The 22,276-nt window shown below is 44.2% G+C and overlaps 2 protein-coding genes and 1 long non-coding RNA gene across 4 annotated transcripts in view; 2 read left to right on the forward strand and 1 right to left on the reverse strand.

Moving 5' to 3' along the window:
- gli3 (GLI family zinc finger 3) overlaps positions 1-8,855 on the forward strand; it is a 90,235-nt gene extending 81,380 nt beyond the window's left edge. The window contains exons 11-15 of the mRNA XM_035611633.2: positions 1,933-2,082; positions 2,200-2,364; positions 2,467-2,757; positions 3,891-4,284; positions 4,800-8,855. Of these exons, the coding sequence (XP_035467526.2) occupies positions 1,933-2,082; positions 2,200-2,364; positions 2,467-2,757; positions 3,891-4,284; positions 4,800-7,156 (3,357 nt within the window). The 3' untranslated portion in view covers positions 7,157-8,855. The remainder of the gene's footprint in view (positions 1-1,932; positions 2,083-2,199; positions 2,365-2,466; positions 2,758-3,890; positions 4,285-4,799) is intronic.
- A 591-nt stretch (positions 8,856-9,446) lies between these two features.
- On the reverse strand, positions 9,447-19,127 carry prpf4bb (pre-mRNA processing factor 4Bb). Of its 2 annotated transcripts, none has more exons than XM_035611635.2 (16): positions 18,980-19,127; positions 16,799-16,877; positions 15,323-16,458; positions 14,980-15,153; positions 14,679-14,837; positions 14,360-14,441; positions 13,990-14,191; positions 13,188-13,261; positions 12,947-13,037; positions 12,704-12,851; positions 12,417-12,554; positions 12,180-12,333; positions 11,207-11,321; positions 10,957-11,108; positions 10,751-10,837; positions 9,447-10,595 (listed from the first exon to the last, which is right to left on the reverse strand). In XM_035611635.2, exons 1-16 carry the CDS (start codon positions 19,036-19,038, stop codon positions 10,392-10,394), a joined length of 3,054 nt encoding a protein of 1,017 aa, XP_035467528.1. In that variant the 5' UTR covers positions 19,039-19,127; the 3' UTR covers positions 9,447-10,391. The 2 variants fall into 2 exon arrangements, with proteins under 2 accessions (XP_035467528.1, XP_035467527.1); XM_035611634.2 differs by having other exon boundaries at positions 16,772-16,877.
- On the forward strand, positions 18,382-21,891 carry LOC118286971. The gene is made up of 3 exons (XR_004785553.2): positions 18,382-18,758; positions 19,086-19,172; positions 20,915-21,891. It is a non-coding gene; the product is annotated as an uncharacterized LOC118286971 (long non-coding RNA).
- The last annotated feature ends 385 nt before the right edge of the window (positions 21,892-22,276 follow it).

Raw genomic sequence — 22,276 nt, forward strand, 5'->3', positions numbered from 1 at the left:
GCGCGTGCGCGTGTGCGCACCTCATACGTCAAAGGCGGCCTCAGTGTCCCCTGTGTCTGTGTCGCCGGCACTCCCTGTCGTGCGACTCCCTCCTAAATCCATCTTGGTGGCGTTTTTACAGTTGTTGGCCGATAAGCTGGCAGGGGGAAAATGAATAACCTGCCGCGCTGCCGCTATCAGCACCTGTTTGTCGATTTAGCCGGCCAATGGGGCCTGTCTGCTCAGCATGGAGATTATTGATTCAATAAAAATTGCCATTAGATCATGCCATTAGGTTTCTCGGCGGCCCCTCTCGCCGTGCTGTCTGTCCCCCTCTCTGTCAGCTCGGAGGCCCATGCATCACACCCGTCAACGACCCCCTTCATTTGTACAAACAGGGTTTGAGTGTGTATCCATCTGTGTGTGACTGTGTGCATGAACTCGTGTTGTGCGAGCCTCGGCACCACTGCGCTCCCCCATCGCTCTCAGCCAGGGGATATTGAACGCTGCTCACGACAGACCGATGGCTTGCCACAGGGATTCCCTCACAGAGAGGAGGAAAAGGAGAAGACGAGTCAGGTTTTCTGAGGGGCCGGCAGAGGAGAGGAGGAGATCAATCTTGGGGAAACTTCACTAATGTCGGTGGTCATCCAGTCCCCAATCATTTCCCCTGGAATTAGTCTTGTTTTGTCACTTGAAAATTAAAAAAACGTCAAGTGAGAATAATGGAGGTCTTTTGCAGATATGTTAGTGTCAGTTTGGCTCTTTGCCTTTGCTGTCGCACCATGCTGTTACTGCGCTGACTCATTTGTCGATACTCCCTCAGTATCAGAGGGGCAGTGAGTGTAGTGGTCTGTAGTTAGAAGAGATTCTGGGTCAAAATGTCGTGAAAGAAGATTAGAAAGAAGCGTGGCGGTTTCTGTTGATGTCATGGTCACTGTGGGGTCACGACCTGGCCAGTGGGCAGGGCAGTAGGAAGTCACAAAGATGCCTTTGTGAGAGCAGTGTCATGCCCAGAGGGGAATTGACCCTGGAGCCCTTCATATGCTTTCGTCCTACATGTCTTATAGCTTAACAGTCTTGCAAGTAAGAGCTCAAAGAAAGCACATTTCCCCCAGATATTTAAGAGCATTCAAAGTCAAGTCTCTATTTATCTGCCTTCCATCTCTCCTGTTGCCATCCGGCTCTCTTCATTCAGCCCTGAGGTAAAAGATGACTCTCTGCTGCTCAGGAATGTAATAATACTGGTTTCTTGTCAACAGGATATTGTGTCTGTCTCCCTGGCTTTTAATTGCTCTCAGAGAGGCACTTCAGAGGCCGACACACATTATTGTCTATGAAAGAGAGCCAGATGTTGACTTCATCTCCAGAAGAAGAAGAAAGTTGGAGAAAAGGGAAGTGAGAGGGGTTGGAGCGAGAGAAATGTGGTGTTCCCAAATCTTATGCTTGGCTGGAGTTGTAAAGCCCCTGCATTTCACATGCCTTGACCGAACTTTAGATTTCACGCCCACCTCCCTCCTACCTCCCCTTCCTCCCGAGTCTCAGATTGGAAGTTGCCACGACCGCACAACTGTCAGCACTTGTCATGAAGGGGCGAGGGCCCAATGTGATGTGAGGTGACAGGGTTTTATTTGAAATCCCTCTGCAGTTTGGAAGGTGAGACTCACACGTCTGCCTTCTCTGCTCGGCTTTGTGAAGATTTCAGCTGTGTGAGGGAGAAAAGAGAATGGAAGGAAAGACTTAAGTCAAATGAGATGGAAGACATTTTGAAGAACCACATGCAACAAAAAAAACATTTGCCTTTTTGCAGAGCAAAAGTTCCCTCAACAACATCAGTTTGAGGCCAAATGACATAGCACTGAATTCTAAATCTGTCTTATATACAGAAACAGCACAAGCTCATAATAATGTAGGGATTGCTCTGGATTAAGTTCTCTCATCTTTCTTTTCTAGCACATCAACAATGACCACATTCATGGGGAAAAGAAAGAGTTTGTGTGCCGGTGGGAGGAATGCTCCAGAGAGCAGAAGCCCTTCAAGGCCCAGTACATGCTGGTGGTCCACATGCGCAGGCATACTGGAGAAAAACCGCACAAGTGCACAGTAAGGATACTCCAATGTATTCAGTTGACTTCATTTATTTGCAGATGAAAAGCTGTTTTACGTGTAACCTGCTGCTACATGAACATGTTCCTCTTCCTCCACTCTCTCTTTCTGCAGTTTGAGGGCTGCGCCAAGGCCTACTCCCGTCTGGAGAACCTTAAGACTCACTTACGTTCCCACACAGGAGAAAAACCATATGTGTGTGAGCATGAAGGCTGCAACAAGGCCTTCTCCAACGCGTCAGATCGGGCGAAACATCAGAATCGCACACACTCAAATGAGGTAGCAACAAACAATTTCAGACTCGGTTGACCTAACTGCTAAAAGTAAAGTGTTTACAAGCAACGTGCTTTTCCATTCTCACCTTTATCCTTTACTTTTCAGAAACCGTATGTGTGTAAAATCCCAGGCTGCACCAAACGCTATACGGACCCCAGCTCCTTGCGCAAGCACGTGAAGACGGTGCACGGCCCCGAGGCGCACGTCACGAAGAAACAGCGTGGCGATTACCCACGCCCTCCGCCCCAGTCCAGGGAGCCAGGGGGCAACAGCCAGGGCCGGTCGCCAGGGCAACTGCCCCTGGGTGGTTATACAGACCAAAGGGAGTACAACCATGCTACCTCAAAACAAGACGATTGTCTGCAGGTCAAGTCCATCAAGACAGAGAAGCCCATGGTAAGACTTTATTTCAGACTCTGTATCCACTCATACCTTTAACACTATTTAAATTCCTTTTAAATTCCTTTCTTCTTTAATACTTTTTAACACCAATTTCTTGGCATACTAATTTGAGTACTGAGTGTTTCTGTTGTGTGTAACATTGAATAGGGGGCATGCACTTTTAACACTTAAGTCTTCTAACGAGTAAATGTTTTCTTCTGTTCAATGCTTCGGCATGTCGCTCCCTTTCTTTCTAAGGACAGTGGGTGATCAGGTGAGATGGGTGTCCCTTCACATTTGATTTGTGGAATCTATTCTTGCTTATGTCGTTCTGGATCATCGTTCTATGGCCTGTTTGACTTTTCTCATCCTATGACATCTGCATGGAACTTTTCATAAAAACAACTCTCCAAAACACTTACGATCTGTTGCCATTGTAGTTTTCCTTCATCCCTTACATTCATAAAAAGATAGTTTCCTCTCATTTTACTGTACAGCATTTATTCATTTTATTTATTACAGCAGCATTTATTGTAGGCGATGCATTTCTCTGAGTAGTGGTCCTCGGCTTTGGCCATATGAGCTATTGAGAGTCGGCCTGACTCTGTCAATTTATTATTATTATTATTATAATGTTTCCACTGTGCAGCCACATTCATTCAATAATAGAAACAGGGTGAATACCGTCTGAACACTTGATGCCACAAATGTGATTCAATTTTTCTTCAGTTCTTATAATTCAGTAAACAACCTAAAATTCAAAACTTGATTTTCTCTTTTCAAGCATTTGTCCCTAGTGGATCGCAGGGGGTAGCATTATTCATGTTGAAATATTGTACAAAACCTCTTATTTCTAAAATAGTAAAGGTAGTTGGTTCTCTGGCTTAACCAACCAGCACAAACTACAGCGAATATGCCAAATGATTATCTGAACACATGAACCTTTCATAATGGATTGTACATCTTATCATTGTCTTGGAAATGCATCCTTCAACGCATTACATTGTATGATTGTTTGTTACATATAATACTGTATATGACTTCCCTTGTGTTCCATAAACTCAACTTGTGTTTCTTGTCTCTCTCTCTCCTCTCTTCTCCCAACTGTCTGTCCGTTCTGTCTTTCTTCCCTGGACTGTGTTCGTCAGACGTCTCAGCCAAGCCCTGGCAGTCAGTCTACATGCAGCAGTGACCAGTCCCCCTTCAGCACCTATCCCAGCAGTGGAGTCCAGCTTGCTGTGAGCGCCGGACACTCGCCAGGGGAGGGGCTGGAGGAGGACGAGGAGAAAGAGGACAACGAAGAGGAGGCAGAGGAGGAGTGTGAGGGTGAGTCAGCCCCCATTATGGACTCCACAGTCTCCACGGCAACCGCAGCCATGCTGACCCTGCAGGCGAGGAGAAGTGTTGGCCGCCCCCTGCGCTGGATGGAGCACATCAAGATGGAGCGGCTGAAGCAAGTGAATGGAGTGCTGCCCAGGCTGGGGCCCCTGTCCCCTACACCGCCCCCCAAGGGCTCTACATTGCCCTTCATCCTGGGGAAGGGTAAAATCAACTTTTACATCTTCGTTTGTTTCATTCTGTTTGAATCAGACGTCCAAGAGAGTATGGGAATACTTTTTCAAATACGCTTCTAGTGTTTCACGTTAGCCCCTGACCCTCACAAACAGCATGCCTTATTCGACACAGAGCGCAACTGTGGGCACCACATTTACACATCATCCCAGATGTGTGTAATGACATTTTGGGAAGGAATTATCCTGATTAGCCTATTTTGGCTAGAGCATTCTGGCAAAACTAATTCTTAAAATGTATTTTATGCTGGAAAATGGTGTCAAACCCATAACAAGCTGTGGATCATATCAGTGAGAATAGCATGTAACAATGTTTCATGGCTGAGTGCTGCCAGTTGTCTTTGGTAACATCTGGTTTCAGGAACTTAATTTTCTCCTTCTCTCTCACCCTCCTGTTATCTACCTGTTACCACATCATTTTCCTGTTCCCTCCATCGCTGTTCACATCTTCTTCATTTCCATTTTTCTGTCTGTGTTTCTCCCCAGGATCCTGTCTGGGCAGGCAGTCGGGGGTGTCTGCACCTCAGCCACCTGTTCATGCTGAGTTGGGAAGCACAGAGCTAACAGTGCTCACTTTGCTCCGAGACCGGCGTGACAGTAGCGGTAGTGCTACCAGTTCCGCCTATCTGAGTAGCAGCCGACGCTCCTCAGGCATCTCCCCCTGCTTCTCCAGCCGACGCTCTAGCCAGGCTTCCCAAAGTGAGGGTACAATGGCAGTCACCCACCACCGTCGCCTCCACAATCTTAGCTCCACCGACTCTTACGACCCCATCTCTACTGATGCCTCCCGTCGGTCCAGCGAGGCTAGTCAGTATGGAGGTGGGCTAGGGGGCGGGGGTGGAGGGATATTCTCAGGTGGGGGCTGTGGAGGTGTAGGAGGAGTAGGCATAGGAGGAGGAGCAGGCTCACGAGGAATGCTCAATTTAACCCCAGCACAGCACTACCACCTTAAAGCCAAGTACGCAGCAGCAACTGGCGGCCCCCCTCCAACGCCTCTACCCAACATGGAGCGCATGAGCTTGAAGACTCGCATGGCCATGATGGATGTTGGTGGTAGCAACCACTGTTTGCCACCTGTAGTCAGGCCACATTATTGCAGTGATAGCACGAACGGGTACACCAATGGGTACATGGGACATGCAGGTTACAGGAGGAGGGTCCTCTATCCTGGTGAAGGACCACTGAATGGCAACCGCAGGGCCAGTGATCCAGTCCGGACACAGGCTCCTGATACTTGTAATTTCCCCCCGGTGCAACGTTTCAACAGCCTTAACAACCTCCACCCTCTTCCACCTCTGTCTCATCATTCTACGCCTGAAACTCGTAACTTTAGCCTCCAGAATTACACACGCTCAGAGGGCAACCTGCAGAGAGGTCTGCAGCACTCACCGCACACTCCTAGCATTGCAGAACATGCAGCCTTAGAAGCCCTGGCCATGGAGGATGACGGGGAGCCTGGCCTGTTGCTTGAGGATGAGGATATGCTACCAGATGACCTTGTGCAGTATCTCCACTCCCAGGTCCAATTGGATGCTGGCTCCTACATGAACATTGAGGACCAATTAGCTTCTGGCCAAAGGGACAGGGGGGAGATGGAACCTACGTCAGAGTTGAATATAGCCTTCCCTGGGTGCCATAGTTTCCAGCAGCAGCAGATAGCAGAGAGAAAGAGCCCCAACAAGCTTCCCATCCAGTGGAATGAAGTGAGCTCTGGGAGTGCTGACAGGTCTCCTCAGAGGGAACAAAACTACCACACACAGTGTGCAAGGTGTTCAGGCACAGAACATGGAACCTTATCTGCACCTTTTTGTAGGTTTGAAAACATGGTAGTGCAGCACCAAGTGTCCCTTGATTTCCAGAACAGTTGTTCTCAGGCTAATCAGCCTCAAAGTGCTTGCTGTGTCAACACTGGGGTGAAGCTAGAGACGCCGCCTAACTCCTGCATGGATATGAGAGGTCACAACTCTACAAACACCTTTGGCAGGCCTAACTTCTCACAGAACATCGATGAGCCTCTTCCCGAGGGCTTCAAACAGCAGGCCTCCAGCGGACCTCAGAAACTGAGCCACTTCCACCAGAACCACAAGCGTAGCACCACATGTCAAGTTGGGAACAACCTGAACCTTACTAGGGGCTTCATGGACTATCTCCCCAGCCTCTCCCAGGGAACTCCTCTCCATCACAATCGGCAGATTCATGCTCCTCACCCTCCTATAAATGGTAACAGGAACTTGGTCAGGACCCAGCAGTACCTCAATACTGAGAGTGCAAATGAAATCCAGGCTCCCCCTAACCAGCAGCAGCAACAACTGCAGAGGAGTGGGGACCATTGTTCCCTGGCACATCAGGTATCTGGGATGAAACTAGAGCATGGATACTTAGAGCAGGTGGCTGCTGACTGCCTCTCTTGTGAGCCAGCAAATCGCAAGGCCTCCTCATTCCCTGTCCTGGAGGACCAGTGCTTGCTTGACTCCATGGCTGAGTCAGTGGGACATGGTGGTGGCAGTGGCAATGGGAACTCGGTTGCTATTCTCTCCCCCGGTGTAGACCAGGTGACCAGCACAGTGAATGGAAATGTGCCTGGTGTATTAGATGAGGGGGTAAGTCTGGACTTTAGCACCATGCTGGAGGATGGCTATGATCAGGGTAGCTTGGCATCAGGGGTGTTGAGTCCCTCCATCTTTCAGGGACTGTCCAGGACCTCATCACGCCTGACCACCCCCCGAACATCCACAATCTTTCACGGTGTGGCCCCTGGCCTAAACAACATGGCCATTGGAGATATGAGCTCTCTCCTCACCACCCTTGCTGAGGAGAGCAAGTTCCTAGCTATCATGCAATAGCTGCACTCTCTCTCTGCTTTCTTCTCCCTTCAGAAAAATGGAAAAAAGGAAGAACTCTGGTGTACGTGAAGATTAATACAAAAGTGGCAATTATGAGAACTTTATTATGAACTTAAAGTGTTCTGGAAAAGGCAGTTGCCAAACTCATGTATGTTGTAAAAATCCTGCACAGAAATGGGATGTGTCAAAATGATGTATAGTTAAATAGTTATATTCCTTTGCTGTAATGATGGCTATTTTTAGAAGCCCTTCTCTTTGTATGACTATACGATGGTGAGCAAAAGCTCATGTCTTTGAAACAGTGTTCTGCGTATTGTCAGTGTTTTTGCTGTACACACTGTTGGTAAAAAAAAGAAATGCATGCATTAAAGGTTAAACAATGAACACTGTCTTTGTAAGTACGCAGACAAGTATCCACAGCTCTGATCCCACAGGTACAAAATTGCGAAATCCATTCTTGTTTTAGCAGGTGAGACATGGGTCTTTAATTTACAGGCCCTGACGATAACTTTATACATCAAAAGTTTTAATAAGTGGTATATTTCCATCGTTGTCATTGACAACGATGGAAATATACCACTTATTAAAACTTTTGTCTCGATGGTATCGAGGCCAAAACACATCCGAGTCTTCAAGTTACCGTAGATACTAGATAGTCATCAACTTGATATCTAAATGGCTTGATTTAGTCTGGTATGGTACTTGCAAGTGTATATAACAGTGTTTTTATATTGTTTGTGAAAAAACGTTTGTTTGTTGGTTTGTTTTTTTATTTTGGATTGCACGGTTATTTGGAGCTAATGTGAAATTGACATTAACTCCTTGATTTGGTGCTTTATGTTTGCTTACGAGAACTGATGTGTGTACTTTGTGTTTTTAATCTCTCTTAATGACCATCAGCGGTCCACAGCACACCTCTCATGATGATAAGTGCTTTCAAGTGATGCATTTTTTTCTATAGGAAATCATCTAAAATCGTATTGTTTTCTACAAAGCTCTTAAATTCAGAATGTGTACTGCCATCGAGTATTGCAGTGACTTTGTCAACGGGGTTAGTATTGCCTTGCAGTCTTATGTTACTGCACAGAATATTGAGTAGTTAACGTTTTATTCAGCATCAAAGCAATGAGGTACAAATTGTTTATTTGTTCTTAGGTACTACTTGTCATTTTTGTAGCTGTGCATTGATGGTGTTTTTTTTTCTTCAAAGAAGTAGAAATCATTTCTTTTGAAAGAAGGACTATACACTGAGGTATGTGCCTTATACATAATCTGCCTGTTGGTTAAGAGAAAGATCACTGCCAATCTTCCATTGTGAATGATTAAAAAATGAAAATAAAACATGTAAAGTGTCTTGTGAGACCTGAAAAAAATGAAATGCTCAAATGCTTAAACATATATATATGAGAAGTCTGAATCTGATCAGAAACGTTAAGACTTGTGAAATGCATTCTACTTGTCTTTGATTTTGCTTTTTTAAAAAGTTTTCACATTTATTGTGCTTTTATACATAATATGTAAATGATATACTTGTTCTGTAGGATTAGCAGAGGAAATTGGGACTATCCTGGGGCCAATACAGAACGGACTGTTTGATTCCCAGGCCCTGGGTCGAGGCCCTCTTCACCAAAAGAGCCAGTTTGCTCCTTTATAACCGACTACAAATGTTTGTATGGTTTTAATAAAAATGGAAATTATATTTTAAGTCTCTTTTCCTCTTTATAAGCTGTTTTGATGATATATGAAATGTACTGAATTGAATTGTATTTTTTATGGAATGTCCAACCCAAGACAGTAGATCTACTTTAATTTATTGTAGTCAATTCAATGTAATACATCTACCAACTGTATCTAGAACAGCCTGTGTCACGACAGTAAATACATAGTCAGTTTTTTTATGTACATTTTGAATGCCTATGTTCTCACATAAATCACAGTGATTGAATTCATGAAGAATACCTAGTGCTTCTGGTGCCCTCTTCTGACCATCACAAGAAATGTCAGTCATGTTGAATGGTGGCAGCAACGCAGTGTGAATTTCACCCTGATAGGATTTGATAGCATAGTTATAAATCACTTGCTTGGTTACATATTTAGATACTGGGTTGACATGTTAGAGGTTAAAGCCAGTAGGTGTTATAGCCCTTATGTATTTACCACACGGTCTGTGGTTATTCAGGCCACTTTTGATAACTATATTGCACTACTTCAAATGAATCTTATTATTGATGTACAGTACATCATCAACTCCACCATGCCAACATGTTGGGGATAAAAAGAAGAAAGGGGGTTTGGTATACAATAGGAAACATTTTATTACTAAAAAATGTCTTAGATTGAAGGTGCTCTTTCGGCAGCGTTTCCACAACTACTCTTTATTGAAATCACAAGATTGTTTTTTTAACCACTTAATGAAAAAAACATAAGCAAAATAATCATACATGGAATAACAGTAGCTACGGACTATTTACAGCAGCAGGAGAGGTCAGAGGTGAGGCTTCACTGGGCCAGCATTGTTTGGTGTTTCAACACACTAGGCTCGTACAGGAGGCACTTGAACATGAGAGCCTTAAGAGCCAAGACCGAGCCAGAGAGCTGGAGGGAGAGGAAGGTTCAAAAAAGACAAAACATGGAAATGTCTAGCAACAGAAAACCATGACCACCTGCTTTGGAAATAGAATACGTTGCAAGGACTACATAGTATGTATCTATTCCTTCAGCGCCGACCTCAAGGCCTGGACGAGGGGAGGGGGAGTGGACGCACATACAGAGCATTTACACAAGCCTGCACCACACACGTCTAGAGCACAAAGGGTGCACATTCAAAAGCATGCATCGCCCCACAATGAGCAATGTGGTTAAAAAAGAATGGTGTAGTTAAACGTCTGCAACTACGACAAAACTGAGCTGTCTTCTGCTTGAGATTGTTAATGCAATAGACATACAGTATTTACAGTAATTATACTTTTCTTTTAAACATGTCACTCCAATGCCAGTTAAATTAAAAAATGTCCATGACTGCATTGCGGGTATGAGGGGAAGTTTACAATAATGAATCGCAAAAATCAATGTTGTCAATGACTACCATTTCAATATTTACAATAAAACACATTGATGCTTTCATAAACAAAATAATCTGGAGGAGGAATACACATCCATGACGTTGTGTCCCTGTCAGAGCTGGTGTAGTGGTTCGTTCTGGGCCTGCTCCGGGAGTGTGTGTTGCGTCCGGCAGTCAGATCTTCTCCTGGATGAAGGGGTGCTGCAGAGCCTGGTTGATGCTGATGCGCTTGGCTGGGTCCAGCATCAGGGTTCCATCCAGCATGTCCTTCAGCAGCAGGACCTTCTTCCTCTGATCCTCCGGCAGCCGCTGGCCTCCGATCATATCTGCCAGTAGGTCTTTGGTGGGGTTGATAGTGCTCATAACCGTCACCTTCTCCTGATGGTGCAGACATGACAGGAGATGCAAGTCAAACTTGATACAATGATTCGATGATTATTCAAAGTACATAAGCATTTCAGTACATGCCGGGTGCTGTTAAAATTGCAGGACATTTTTGAGAACCTAAGTAGAAAGAAGTCTGAACACCTTACCCGTTCTGTTACTTTGTCTACTTCAATGTACAGGAAGTTCAGATTCTGATCGAAGTGCTGGTCTTTGAACAAACCTTTACGGATCATCTGAGGAAAGAAAACCATATTATTACATCACACATTACTTCTTGGAGACAGTTTGTAACAATATCATGTCTCAGGGAAACAGCAACTGAAGGAACTGAAATGATATGATGACATCGTACCTTGTTGGGCATCTTGCCCTTCAGATCCATAGCTAGTTTGATCATGTGGTTGTTGGAAGATCCAGGAAACAGGATTTTGCCAGTGTAAAGCTCATACAAAGTGCAGCCAACCGACCACATGTCAATCCCATAGTCATACGGCTTTCCTATGACTGAGACAGAAAAGACGCTGAGTAGGCCTGAATGAGCAGGTCTGAATGAAACTTTCTCATCATGGGGTTCAGATTCATAAAAAAATAATGCAACTTACTGATTTCTGGAGCTCTGTAAAACCTGCTGACCAGGTATGGTGTGATGTCGTTGTCAGCAACGTGGGACGCAGAACCAAAGTCACACAGCTTCAAAATGGTCTTCGACTCGTTCACCTTGTAAGGATGGACACAAACGTCAGTACAATTTAGGGATGTGCATGAAGAGTCCATGATGAATCCACGAAGAGTCCACTCAATGATTTAACATTGCCATAACATAGTCATTCAAAACGCGTATTGCTTTAGGATCGCTTACCTTCCCTTTAACTCAAAACACTCTACATGGATCTGGCTGCACGCAACATTAGCCTACATTTAGCTAGTAGCTAGTCCAACACGAGTCAACAAGACAACAAGAAGCCTGAAGTGTGTCTGTATTTTACACGGCGGGATTCCGACACCAGGATGTTTGCCAGGGCACCAAATGGAATCTGGGAGCGGGTGAAAGGCACACTAGCGAGCCAGCATTTCTGCACGACAGTGTTTTTTGCGGGGACGGGGCTGAGACGAGCGTGAACTCGCCCTTCACCAACGGACAGTGGCGTCCTCGTCAAGTTGAGCTTTGAGATTTTGGACTCAGGACAGTGACTGATGCACAGGGATATACCCTGTTGTTTTTGCGTGACACCCATGGCAGCATGCCAAAGTTTATTTCAAGTTCCAATTTGTAATCAAATAATTTGCTCCTAACGTCGACCACCATTTTGTGACTTTTTTAAAGAAATAATTATTGGTTTAGACACCAGTACCATTTTTAAAAGTATCCATTTAGCACCGGTATCAGAACAAATAACTTTATGATACCTAACTCTACACAGTGTGATCTTGATTCAATTGTGACAGTTTTTTTTTGACTAGTTGAATAGTATGAATTCAAAATTTAAAAAAAAAAAAAAATACATTTAATCATCAGGGAATTTTGCCCGTGTTCATCTTTCTAGACTCTATGTTGATTGAGTATTTAGATCGTACCAGGATATTGTCTGGCTTGATGTCAGCATGGAGGATGTTGCATCGTTTGAGCAGCTTGAGGGCCAAGAAGAGTTGTTGGCTGTAGGAGCGCACAGCCTTGATATGGAGTCCAACGTCTTTACCATATTTCTTCAGAACCTCTCGTAAGTTCATACTGCAGAACACAGAATTCAAAAGGTCATTAAGAAGAAAGAATCATGCACAAATTAGGAAAAGGATTGTTTGGTTTTTCTGTACCTGAGCGGCTCAAATACCAGACAAAGATGCTGCTTGTGGTAGAAGTGCCTGAAAAGGCGAAGGCAGTGAAACTTGTCATCAGGATCTGCGTCATTCAGCTTCTTTAGGAATTCTAGCTCTTTCAAACCTGTCTTCTGCCTGTTCACCAAAAAATTCAGACATGTTTTCCATCAATGCAAAGCCAATCAAAGATCTGTATCATTGTTGTTGTTGAAACTATTGCATTGCAAGAATCTATACTCTGCTTAGAAATGAAAATGTAACATTCATGTTCACAGTTCACTCACATGAGCTCGTTGTTTCGGATGATCTTGACTGCCACCTCCTGGCCGCCTCTTGCAGTGTCCCTGGCCCTGATCACATTGCTGAACACGCCCTGGCCAGTGTAGCCGTACACGTCATAGCGCTTGTCCAATGTCTCCCCGATGTTCACCCCTAAAACCAAAGACACATGTTAATGTTGACAAGTCTAAACAACATTCAACAAGCCTTCAATACTGAGAATCTGACAAGAATTAGAACCCACTTACGGTAGTAACCCTCAGCATCAGTCCAGTTGTCCCTGAGGTTGGGGTTCTCCTTGAAGTCCTTTCCTACACCTGCTGCTCTCATCCTGGCACTCTGCACAAACAGCACAAAAATCAACTCAGTGTTTACTATCATTTTTCATGCTCTTTTAAAACTTAAGGCCAAACCATTGAAATAGACACTAAAGTGCAGACGAATGTTGTCCGGATGAATACGTACTGAAACCAATATGAGAATACTCACATCAAAGTCAGCAGCAAACATGTCATCGGACTCTGTGAACATGTCAGGGGCCGAGGGCTTCTTAGGATTTGCTCCTGAAACAAAGAATAACAATCCAACACCACAAGATGAGTTTCTAGTTGTCTGTGATGTTAAGGCAGAATATCTGGAACATGTTTGATTCACATACTGTGCAGAGATCAAAACATGCTGCTGGTGGCAGAGACAACCAGGCATTGGATTACAAGTCAGCAACTGAATGAACACACGACAAAAAGAAACAAATTGAAATCCCTGCATCAGCACAAACCATGCAAAAAAACTGAATCATTTGTTTTATATCTCGTATGTTTTGACCAATCTATATCATAATCACTTGCACGTGACAGACTGGGGAAAACAATGTAAGAGCTTCGTCTGGAAATCGGAAACTGAGAAGGGACGACACAAATTGAACCCTGACAACTAAAAGCTGTGTTGTTGAATGATGAAGGGAAGCACATGCAGTGACCAACATACAGTATGTTCTACAGGCTTAGTGACGGGGGTGAAGCTTGGGGAGTATCATGCCACACTGATAATGGTGAGGGGAACGTTAAGTATCCTATCAGGAAGAAGCACTTCATTGTTTTCTACCATGATTGACCTGCGTTCAATCAGTGATTCCTGTGCAAATATCACAGAGTATTTTTGCATCTTGTCCACAATAGGCCTCAGGCCTTCACAACTAGTTTCTAAAGTGATTACATGTGGCAGTTAATTCCAGAGTTCACATGAGGTTCATTCAATTGGCCCCGTGTGCCAAAAGACAGCAGGACATTACCGTCTTTCTCCTGGGCGATGAGGTTGTGCTTGGCTTTGATGTTGGCCTCAAAGGTGTTGAGGTTCTCGCGTTCATACTCTTTGACATCGGCAGCTACTCGCTCGAGGATGTCATCTGGTGAGGGCGAGCGGCTACGTGTGCTGCTCTGGGGGCTGCTTGGCTCTGACACCATGTTAGAGTCTTCATTCCCCACTTTGTATTTCTGTAAGTGGAAGGAACAGAAAAAACATTAGAATGCACATGGTTTATATTTGTTTTTAAAAAGACAGGAGCATCAAGAAGAGTGACGTATAACTGCAAACTCATTTTATCTTCACCAGTATCGGACTACGTGGAAACTTCTAGATCTGGTTGAGCAGCGTGCACACACCTGGACAATGGCCATGCGCTGCTGGCGACGCTGTTCAATGAGAGCTTCTTCATCTACCTCCTCACCATCAAAGTCTTCCAGCCTGCAAACACCAACAAAGGAAGACCACAATTTGCTGTTAATGAAATCAGTGCATACCTACAGGATGTATAACGCATTAATCAAAAGCAGTTGCCATGAACACTTTTAGCGAGCTAGGTACACAATTATTTTCATTACTTTACTGCAAGTGAACATTATTTTAATGTTATTATTTTCACATGTAAACTCATGTATGGTCTGCAAAGAGACAGTATTGTAAGTATCTTTTTATACTCACACTTCTTCCCCTGAGGATTCCTGGTCAACCTTCATGCCCTCTGAAAGGCTACCCTTGAATTTGTCTTCATCTCTGCTGCGCCTTCTCCTCCTCCCCCGATCGCGGGACATTGAGCGGCGGTATTGTCTGAGCCTGCCGTACCTGTCTCTCTCTCCAGACCTGTGGGGTCCAGATGTCAAGCATGAAATGTTAACTTGTGAAAGTTTCAACCTGAAAAAAGGTCTGGTCACAATACTACTGGAAGACGCTGGAGACACTACAGAACCATTACATGAATTAAACTGGTGCGAGATCCCTTCACCTGTGTCTCAGTGGAGACCTGCTCCGTCTGCGAGGGGAGGAGCGGGAGCGTCGTGGTGGGGATGGGGACCTCCGTCTCAGGGGCGAGCGACTCATTCTGCGGCGGGCGGGTGCTCTGGGACTGTTCTCTCGTGACCTCTCTCTACCGGGCCCTGCATCAGCCCACGGGCGTTTCCTGAACAAGCATGAGACAGAGTCAAAACGAATCATGGCAGACTACCATTGAAAGTAAAGCACTTTGTAATGTGGCTTATGAAGAGTGCTCTGTAAAAGTTATGATAACAATGGACCATAACCTTCAGATCTACATCTCATGTTGTTGTTATTCAGCTCTGTTCACCAACCGTAACGGCGAGTCCTGCCTGTCAACTTCCCTCTTCCTGGCATCAGGTGAGCGACTTCGGCCTCTCCTGGGGGGGGACCTTATTCTGGGTGGGGAGTGGCTCTGTTTGGATGTCCTTTCTGTGGCACTCGCAGAGGGGAGGCGGGTCTCTCGGAGACGAGGGGAAGCACTGCGTTTCCTCACAGGGCTGTGCGGCCCTCGTCTGTGAGGGGAGCGGTTCTCTTTCCCAGATGACGCGTCCTTGGATGGAGACTTTGCTGGCCGCTTGTCCCGGTCGGCGTCAGAGCGACTCGGCCGCTCCCGTCCAGGTGATCTGGACCGTCTGGTTGCCCTTTCCTGGTTTGGTCGGTCGTCCCGCTGTGGAGAAGCACGTTTATCAGCGCGACTGCCTTTCTGCTCTCCTCTCCAGGTAGAGGGAGAGTTGGACTTCCTCCTTTCCTTGGACCTTTCAGTGCTGTCTGAACACTTTCTGTCTTTCGACCTGCTCCTGCCACGGACTCTGCCTTTAACACCTGTGTCCTTGGTGCTTTTGGTCACCTTGTCCTGCTTAGACTCCTTAGCAGGCCTGTCTGCAGACTTACTCCGACTACGACGCTTGGAGCTGGACTTACTGCCCTCGGTTGAGTCCCGTCTCGATTTTCCACTTTTTCCTCCTCTTGGAGATAGATGTTTACTTGAACTGCCCCTTTGACGCTGTTCTCCATTTCTTACCTTGGCCTCTCCATCCTCTTCTGATCCAGAGTTATAACCCTGAAGGATCAAGCCCATGCCAGACTGAACCTTGCCCTCCATTAACTGGCTATCCAGCTCAGCTTTGATCATGGCCCTCTGCTTCTCCAAGTCCTCCAGCAAGGCCCTGTCGTCCAGACTTGGATTTCCAGAGGAGGGAGAGGACTCAACTTTTTTATGGCCGGAGGCACCCAAGAGGCCAGCACCAGAGGGAGAGGTGCCCTCTTTGCGTTTGTGTTTCCTATGTTTATGACGGTGTCTGCGTTTGCGGTCCTTGTCCTCGTCCAAGGCATGTTTGTGTTTTTTGTGCTTACTCCGGTGCTTGTGTTTTTTCCTCTTGTGTTTACCACTGCTGCTTTGTTGCTTGGACCCCTCCTCTGTCTTCTCGCCGTTAGTTTCGGCCTCCTCCTAGGATGAGACAACACATCAGCGTGACGGTTGATTCAGCTGTTGGATCATCACAATATTCAAAATTGTAGTTATGCTTCTTTTTTCTTCAGTTTTATAAGAGTCATCCAGGTTTCAAGTTATTAATAGATACAGTTTTATTGAAAATGATGAAACATGAAGTAACAACAGCATAAAAAAGGATAACATGAATTATGCATTTTTTCCTGTTTATGTTCTTGTTTTTACTGTGCATGTGAATTTGTGAAGCAGTTTTAGTTAACAAGGGAAAACAAAATACTTTTAATGTATGAATTGAATGTGATGGACATACCACTGGTCTGCTGTTGTCCAGCCCTACCTCTTCCTCCTCTTCTTCCTCAGACATGTCTCCGCTATCCTCATTTCCACTTCGTTCCTGGCTCTCCAGATCCTGCTTCCTGTTGGACAGAGAATAGTCTTAAATGTTGAGCAGACGTCAAACACCAAGTCACTTAATTTATAATCAATTGATTCACTTTGTAGGAAGCACTGGCATCATCCATGAAATCACATCCACAATAGTGTTTCATTGTCAAAGTTAGGAAAAAATTAATCAATTCCATTCATCCAGTAGTATGGTTATATAAAAATGGCCCAAAAGAATTCCACAGTTAGGTACACTGATTTTCTGTCTGGGACCCAGATTTCATTTGCTCTGACAGACTCGGTCTGGATCTCCTCCACTGAGAATCGATTTGCCTCTGGAAGAAAACCTGCCGGTCCAATCACAACCAGTTATCTGATAATGGGCGGGGCTTATATCTTGACACGGAGCCAATGTTTTCGGATTTCTCCCACAAAAATGTCGACCCTGGTTCACAGACATTGTGGAACCATCATCACATCATCCCCTCTCTGATTCGTTGCTCTCACTGGCTCATCCAATAATTGCATCCGGAGGCATTTTGGTCTGTATCTGTTGGTAATACCTCTTGGAAATTGAAAATGAACCATGAGGTTCCAGACTGACTAGTATTAGTCTGGCTACGCCAGAAAACCCCCCCAGAAAGTAATGATATGAGCAGACAGACTGATTTGAGGTATCTGTATAAGCATTATGACTGCAAGTCAAGAATATTTTCACTAGCAATTTATCCGTCAACCACTTTCTAAGTGAATCAATATGTATATAAAAAAATAAATAAATAAAATGCCCATCATATTCTCAGAGTCCAAGGTCACATCTTCAGGTGTCTTGTATTTGTCTCCATTCTAAAAACAAACATTCGGTTACGAGCAGCAGATCACCACACCGAATGAGATGAAACCAAACCAACGATTTTCTATCAAAACCAATACTCAATACAAAACAGTTGCAGTTCATTTTATGTTGATTTATAACTGACTAACAATTGAAGCAAAAATTCAAGTAATTTAGTAAAAGATGCCATACGTTAAATGGTTCTACTTTCGATAGTGTTAGGATATTTTAAATGTCCCACTTGGAAAGTATAATTGTAGATGCATCCTCTTGGGACTGTAAGTTGGACAAAAGAAGCATTTCAAAGACTTTATCAAGTTAAGCTCTACGATGTTTGATCAGTATCTGGCCAGGCTTGACGTGGTGTAATGTCTTTGTGTTTTGACCATTTATTAGACAAAAGAAAAGAAAAAGCTGAGGATAATAACACTGATGACTTCAATGCTGCTCTAACACACACAGTGCCTCCTCCAACACTAGTAACTAGTAGATTCATATAGAAACCAGCAGAGTTTAGTTATTAAGTCGTTTGAGTTAATAACGTAAAAACACCATCGCAGCAGTTGTTCTCTTCCGGCATAAAATTGATCATAAACAGACATCAACTAATCGATCGCCTGCACTACACTCACGTCGACACGTTCAGACTGAAGTTGGAGCCATCCCTCTAGAGACAGCATGAGGATCACGACGAGCTCAAGAGGATAACTTGTGCTTACGTAATGCTCTTCATTTAACTGGACACTACACGGAGCATAAAGCACTAACAAAAACAGTAAGAGCCCAAACTTCTAGATGTTGGAATGGGCTGGGTGGTGTGTCAACGACAGCCACGAGTCCGCGCGTGGACTTCACTTTGTTCACTCGGCCCCGGAGCCAGAGCGCCAAGACGGTGTTCAGTCGTTAGCTTCGGATATGCTAACCACTCTTAGCAAACTTGGAGCTAACACGCTACATCCTCTAGCCATGCTCACTGGAGTCCCAGGGTCGTTGCTCGCTACCAAAGCCCACCGTGTGACTGCACGCGTTCAGACGGGTATATACAAGAAGTGGACATGAGCTGAGGTTCATATGCGCTGTAAGTTTATCAACACTTCACGCTAGTTGAGCTACAGAACATTAGCCTATTGGCTAACAACGTTAGCTAGTCGTTGATGTGCTATTTAGCTAGCTCCGGCTACCATGTGAACCCGCTGCTCAGTTTAGCCTCCGCGCTCATGACTAACAGAACAGTCCCCTGCTGTCTCAGAGCGTATGTCTTATTATCGCGAACGTCGTAGATGAAATAGAATCACTTACACGTGTTCGTTGGCATAATTCATTCTTCTGGACGTGATGTCCATTTCAACGTCGGCCATTTTCCTCAGCTGTGAGAGGCCTTTTCTTTTTCTCCTACTTTGACCAGAGACGTGCAGCGATATGAAAACAGCGAGAGGCCCCCTGCCGTCCTGGCGGGGCACTGCGGTCCAGACGGGTTCGCGCGTTCAGTGAGGTACGTCTTCTGTCCACCAGGACGCACGCGCGGGTCCTTTCTACAGTCTATGGTCCTTTCACCCGTTCAGCTTTTGGGTTCACGACATCATCGGCTTTAATGCTTTTCTACTCAATTGTTTTGAAATAATTTACACTACACAAGCACACCTGTATTATATTGAACTCATACCGATCAGTTTATTACCGGCCTCATTTCAATATATCTAGATATGATAATTATTTGCTTTTGAGGACAAGTCAGACGATAAGACAATGCATTCAAGACAGATAAATACTTCATTGATCCCAAGGGAAATTATGGTGAGTTCTTGTATAACTGGCCATGGTTCATTGGAAAGGGTGAATACCAAACACCACATGTGATTTGGCGTGCTGCTTAATAACATTTAAAACTGAGATTTGCATTGTGAAAAGTTGCAGTAAGTGTAAGAATTCTTATTTGGTCTGGGTTCCTATAGTGGCTCCCCAGAGCCACAGGCGCCCTATGCACTTTATAAAGGTATGCATTTCATTTTTTTCTGACCAATGGTTTAACAGTATTGACCAAGCCAGCGAATGATAAAACATCAACTTCGGGGCTTTGAACATAGTTGGAGTCATTGGAGGACTTTATAAAGGAGGACTGCAATACATGCAGTGATTCAGTGACTGATGGAACAACAATCACACAACCAACTGCATAGATTTCTCAGTCCCCCAACCCTGCAGATCTTAGTCATGGCTTTAGTAATAGAAGTAATGCAATCGGGTCTGACTTGACTCCTAGAGCCTCCACTATGGCAGCCTATAGGGGACTTAATTCAAATGATCATGTAAATGTAAAAATGAAAATGTAATTCCACAATAGCATTATAATTTTTGAGTAAACATTTTAATGAAAATGCAATAATCCAATTTTCACTACCTTGTATGGGCATTCTCTGACTTCGTTAAAATGATAATGCGATTTGATAACAATATAAAAAAATTAAAATTAAAACTCCATTTCACTTTTCATTTTCAAAGACTTAACCTGCTCTTCAGTGGACAATATTCAAATGTAAATACAATACAAACAATGCAGCCTAATTGTCCATTTAAGCAAGCAATATATAGGTCACATTAAAATGAAAAGGCATTTCTAACCAATTGAAAATGAAATCGCAAACTCCATTTGGATTTTTCATTTTCAAAGCCTTAACCTGCACTTCGGTGGACAATATGTAAATGCAGTGGGTGAAACAGCACCCCCAGTCATAGCATTTGAATTTTCATGTTACGCTCTTAGAACTTATATTTGAAAATGCATCGTCAGTCCTCATCAAGGTGGTAAGAACCACCTTGATGAGGACGTCCTTACTGAAGACAGTAAGGACGTCTGTATGTGCGACACACCATAGGCTGCCTTTTGGGAACCTGTAGCCAGAGACCTACAAGCTGCACAGCGCGGTGGAACCCGTTACCTGACTCACGTCATGCATGATGGCGAAGTCCGTAGTGCTGCTTCGCCAAGAGGCTGCAGAGGCCATGGAGCAGCAACATTCATCCCGTAGTTCCCTCGGTCGTTCCAGTCCACTGGCGCAACAATGATTGTTGATTTGAAGAAGGCCTGAGGGTAGAAACGTTGTCAGAATAAATAGAGATATGCATATGGGACGAGAGTGAGCAACACTTTATTCTTATTTTCAACATCAACTCTTTAGAAACTTCGAGATATTATGCTGATTTGAATCCAGCTCTGTTTTAATGCTGTTTGTTTAGATGAACGGTGTTTGGCTTCCGCTGCTGCGCCAGTACACGGAGCTGCCCGCGGAGCAGCAGCGCTACGGACTTCGCCATCATGCATGACGCGAGTCAGGTAACAGGTTCCGCTTAGCGCTGCCGAGATTGTCAGTCTCTGTCAATAGGTTCCCAAAAGGTAGACTATGGTGTGTCGCACATACAATCGTCCTAACTGAAGACCCACCTTGATGAGAGGACTGACAGATTGGATGTTCAAATTCAAGTTAAGAGCGCGGTAACATGTAAATTCTGTTTCACTTATGGCATTCACATTTTGTCAGTGCAGGTTAACCCTTGATGTGATGTGAAATGAAAAGTCCAATGAATTTTGCAATTTAATTTTCAAATGGTTAGACATGCATTTTCATTTTAATTGTGACCTACATAATGCTTGCTTAAATGGACAATTAGGCGGTATTGTTTACATTGCATTTACATTTGAATATTGTCCACCGAAGTGCAGGTTAAGTCTTTGAAAATGAAAAGTCAAATGGAATTCTTATTAAATTTTCATATTGTTATCAAATTGCATAATCATTTAATTTAGTCATAGAATGCCCATACAAGGATGTGAAAATGCAAATGCAAATTTATTTAAAAATATTTACTCAAAAGACAAGGAATTACATTTTCATTTTCACATTGACATTATCATTTGAATTAAGTCCCCTATAGGTTTCCATACTCCTCACTCCAAGCTTCACTGAAGACACAATAAGGATGGGGTCATAAAACATGAGGTTTTAAACACTCAAACACAAAGTCACCCCAGCACGCCTCACTGGGTTTTTGTCTTTGGGTATAGACAAGGACAGAGTAATGGCTTAGAATGACTTGCTCAGAGTGAAGCTGTGCCCCAGCTCACAATGCTAATCATTAAAAAGAGAACACCGCCTTCCATCAGCGCAGATGTTTTTCTTCTTCTTTTCTGCTCCTTTCTGAATAGTTTTGCTTTATGAGGCTCTGTTTGGTTTTCTAAGAAAATAAGATAGATAGATAGATAGATAAATACCTATTCATCCCAAGCTGGGAAATTCTGCATAAGATTTACAAGGGTAAAGAAGCAGTCCCAAGCATATGGACTTGTCAGAGGGAGATATTTGTGTGTTTCAAGGAAAGGGACGAGGAAGCAGGTTTACATTTTCATTGCTTGTGAGTAGTGGAGTAGAGACTTTGAAATTGGCGATGATTTCACTGTAGTCATCACAGAAGAAATCCACAACACCTTTAATTCATTTGGAAGATGATTAGAAAAATCTAAGTTAGTACTATTAGTCCAGAGACTGGTAGTGGGGGAGAAACACATTATACAAACAGGAGCTGTGGGAAAAAAAAAGTTTC

The sequence above is a fragment of the Scophthalmus maximus genome, chromosome 16 (assembly GCF_022379125.1).
Source record: "Scophthalmus maximus strain ysfricsl-2021 chromosome 16, ASM2237912v1, whole genome shotgun sequence".
Taxonomy (NCBI): domain Eukaryota; kingdom Metazoa; phylum Chordata; class Actinopteri; order Pleuronectiformes; family Scophthalmidae; genus Scophthalmus; species Scophthalmus maximus.

What these genes read in the sequence shown, in the direction of transcription:
- prpf4bb (XM_035611634.2), bottom strand. Translation starts at nt 19,038, where the DNA reads ATGGCCGACGTTGAAATGGACATCACGTCCAGAAGAATGAATTATGCC. An exon ending in AGGCAGGACTCGCCGTTACG is followed by an intron (nt 15,154 to 15,322) that starts GTTGGTGAACAG and finishes ATGCTTGTTCAG; the next exon opens with GAAACGCCCGTGGGCTGATG. An exon ending in TTACAGAGCTCCAGAAATCA is followed by an intron (nt 11,109 to 11,206) that starts GTAAGTTGCATT and finishes TTTCTGTCTCAG; the next exon opens with TCATAGGAAAGCCGTATGAC.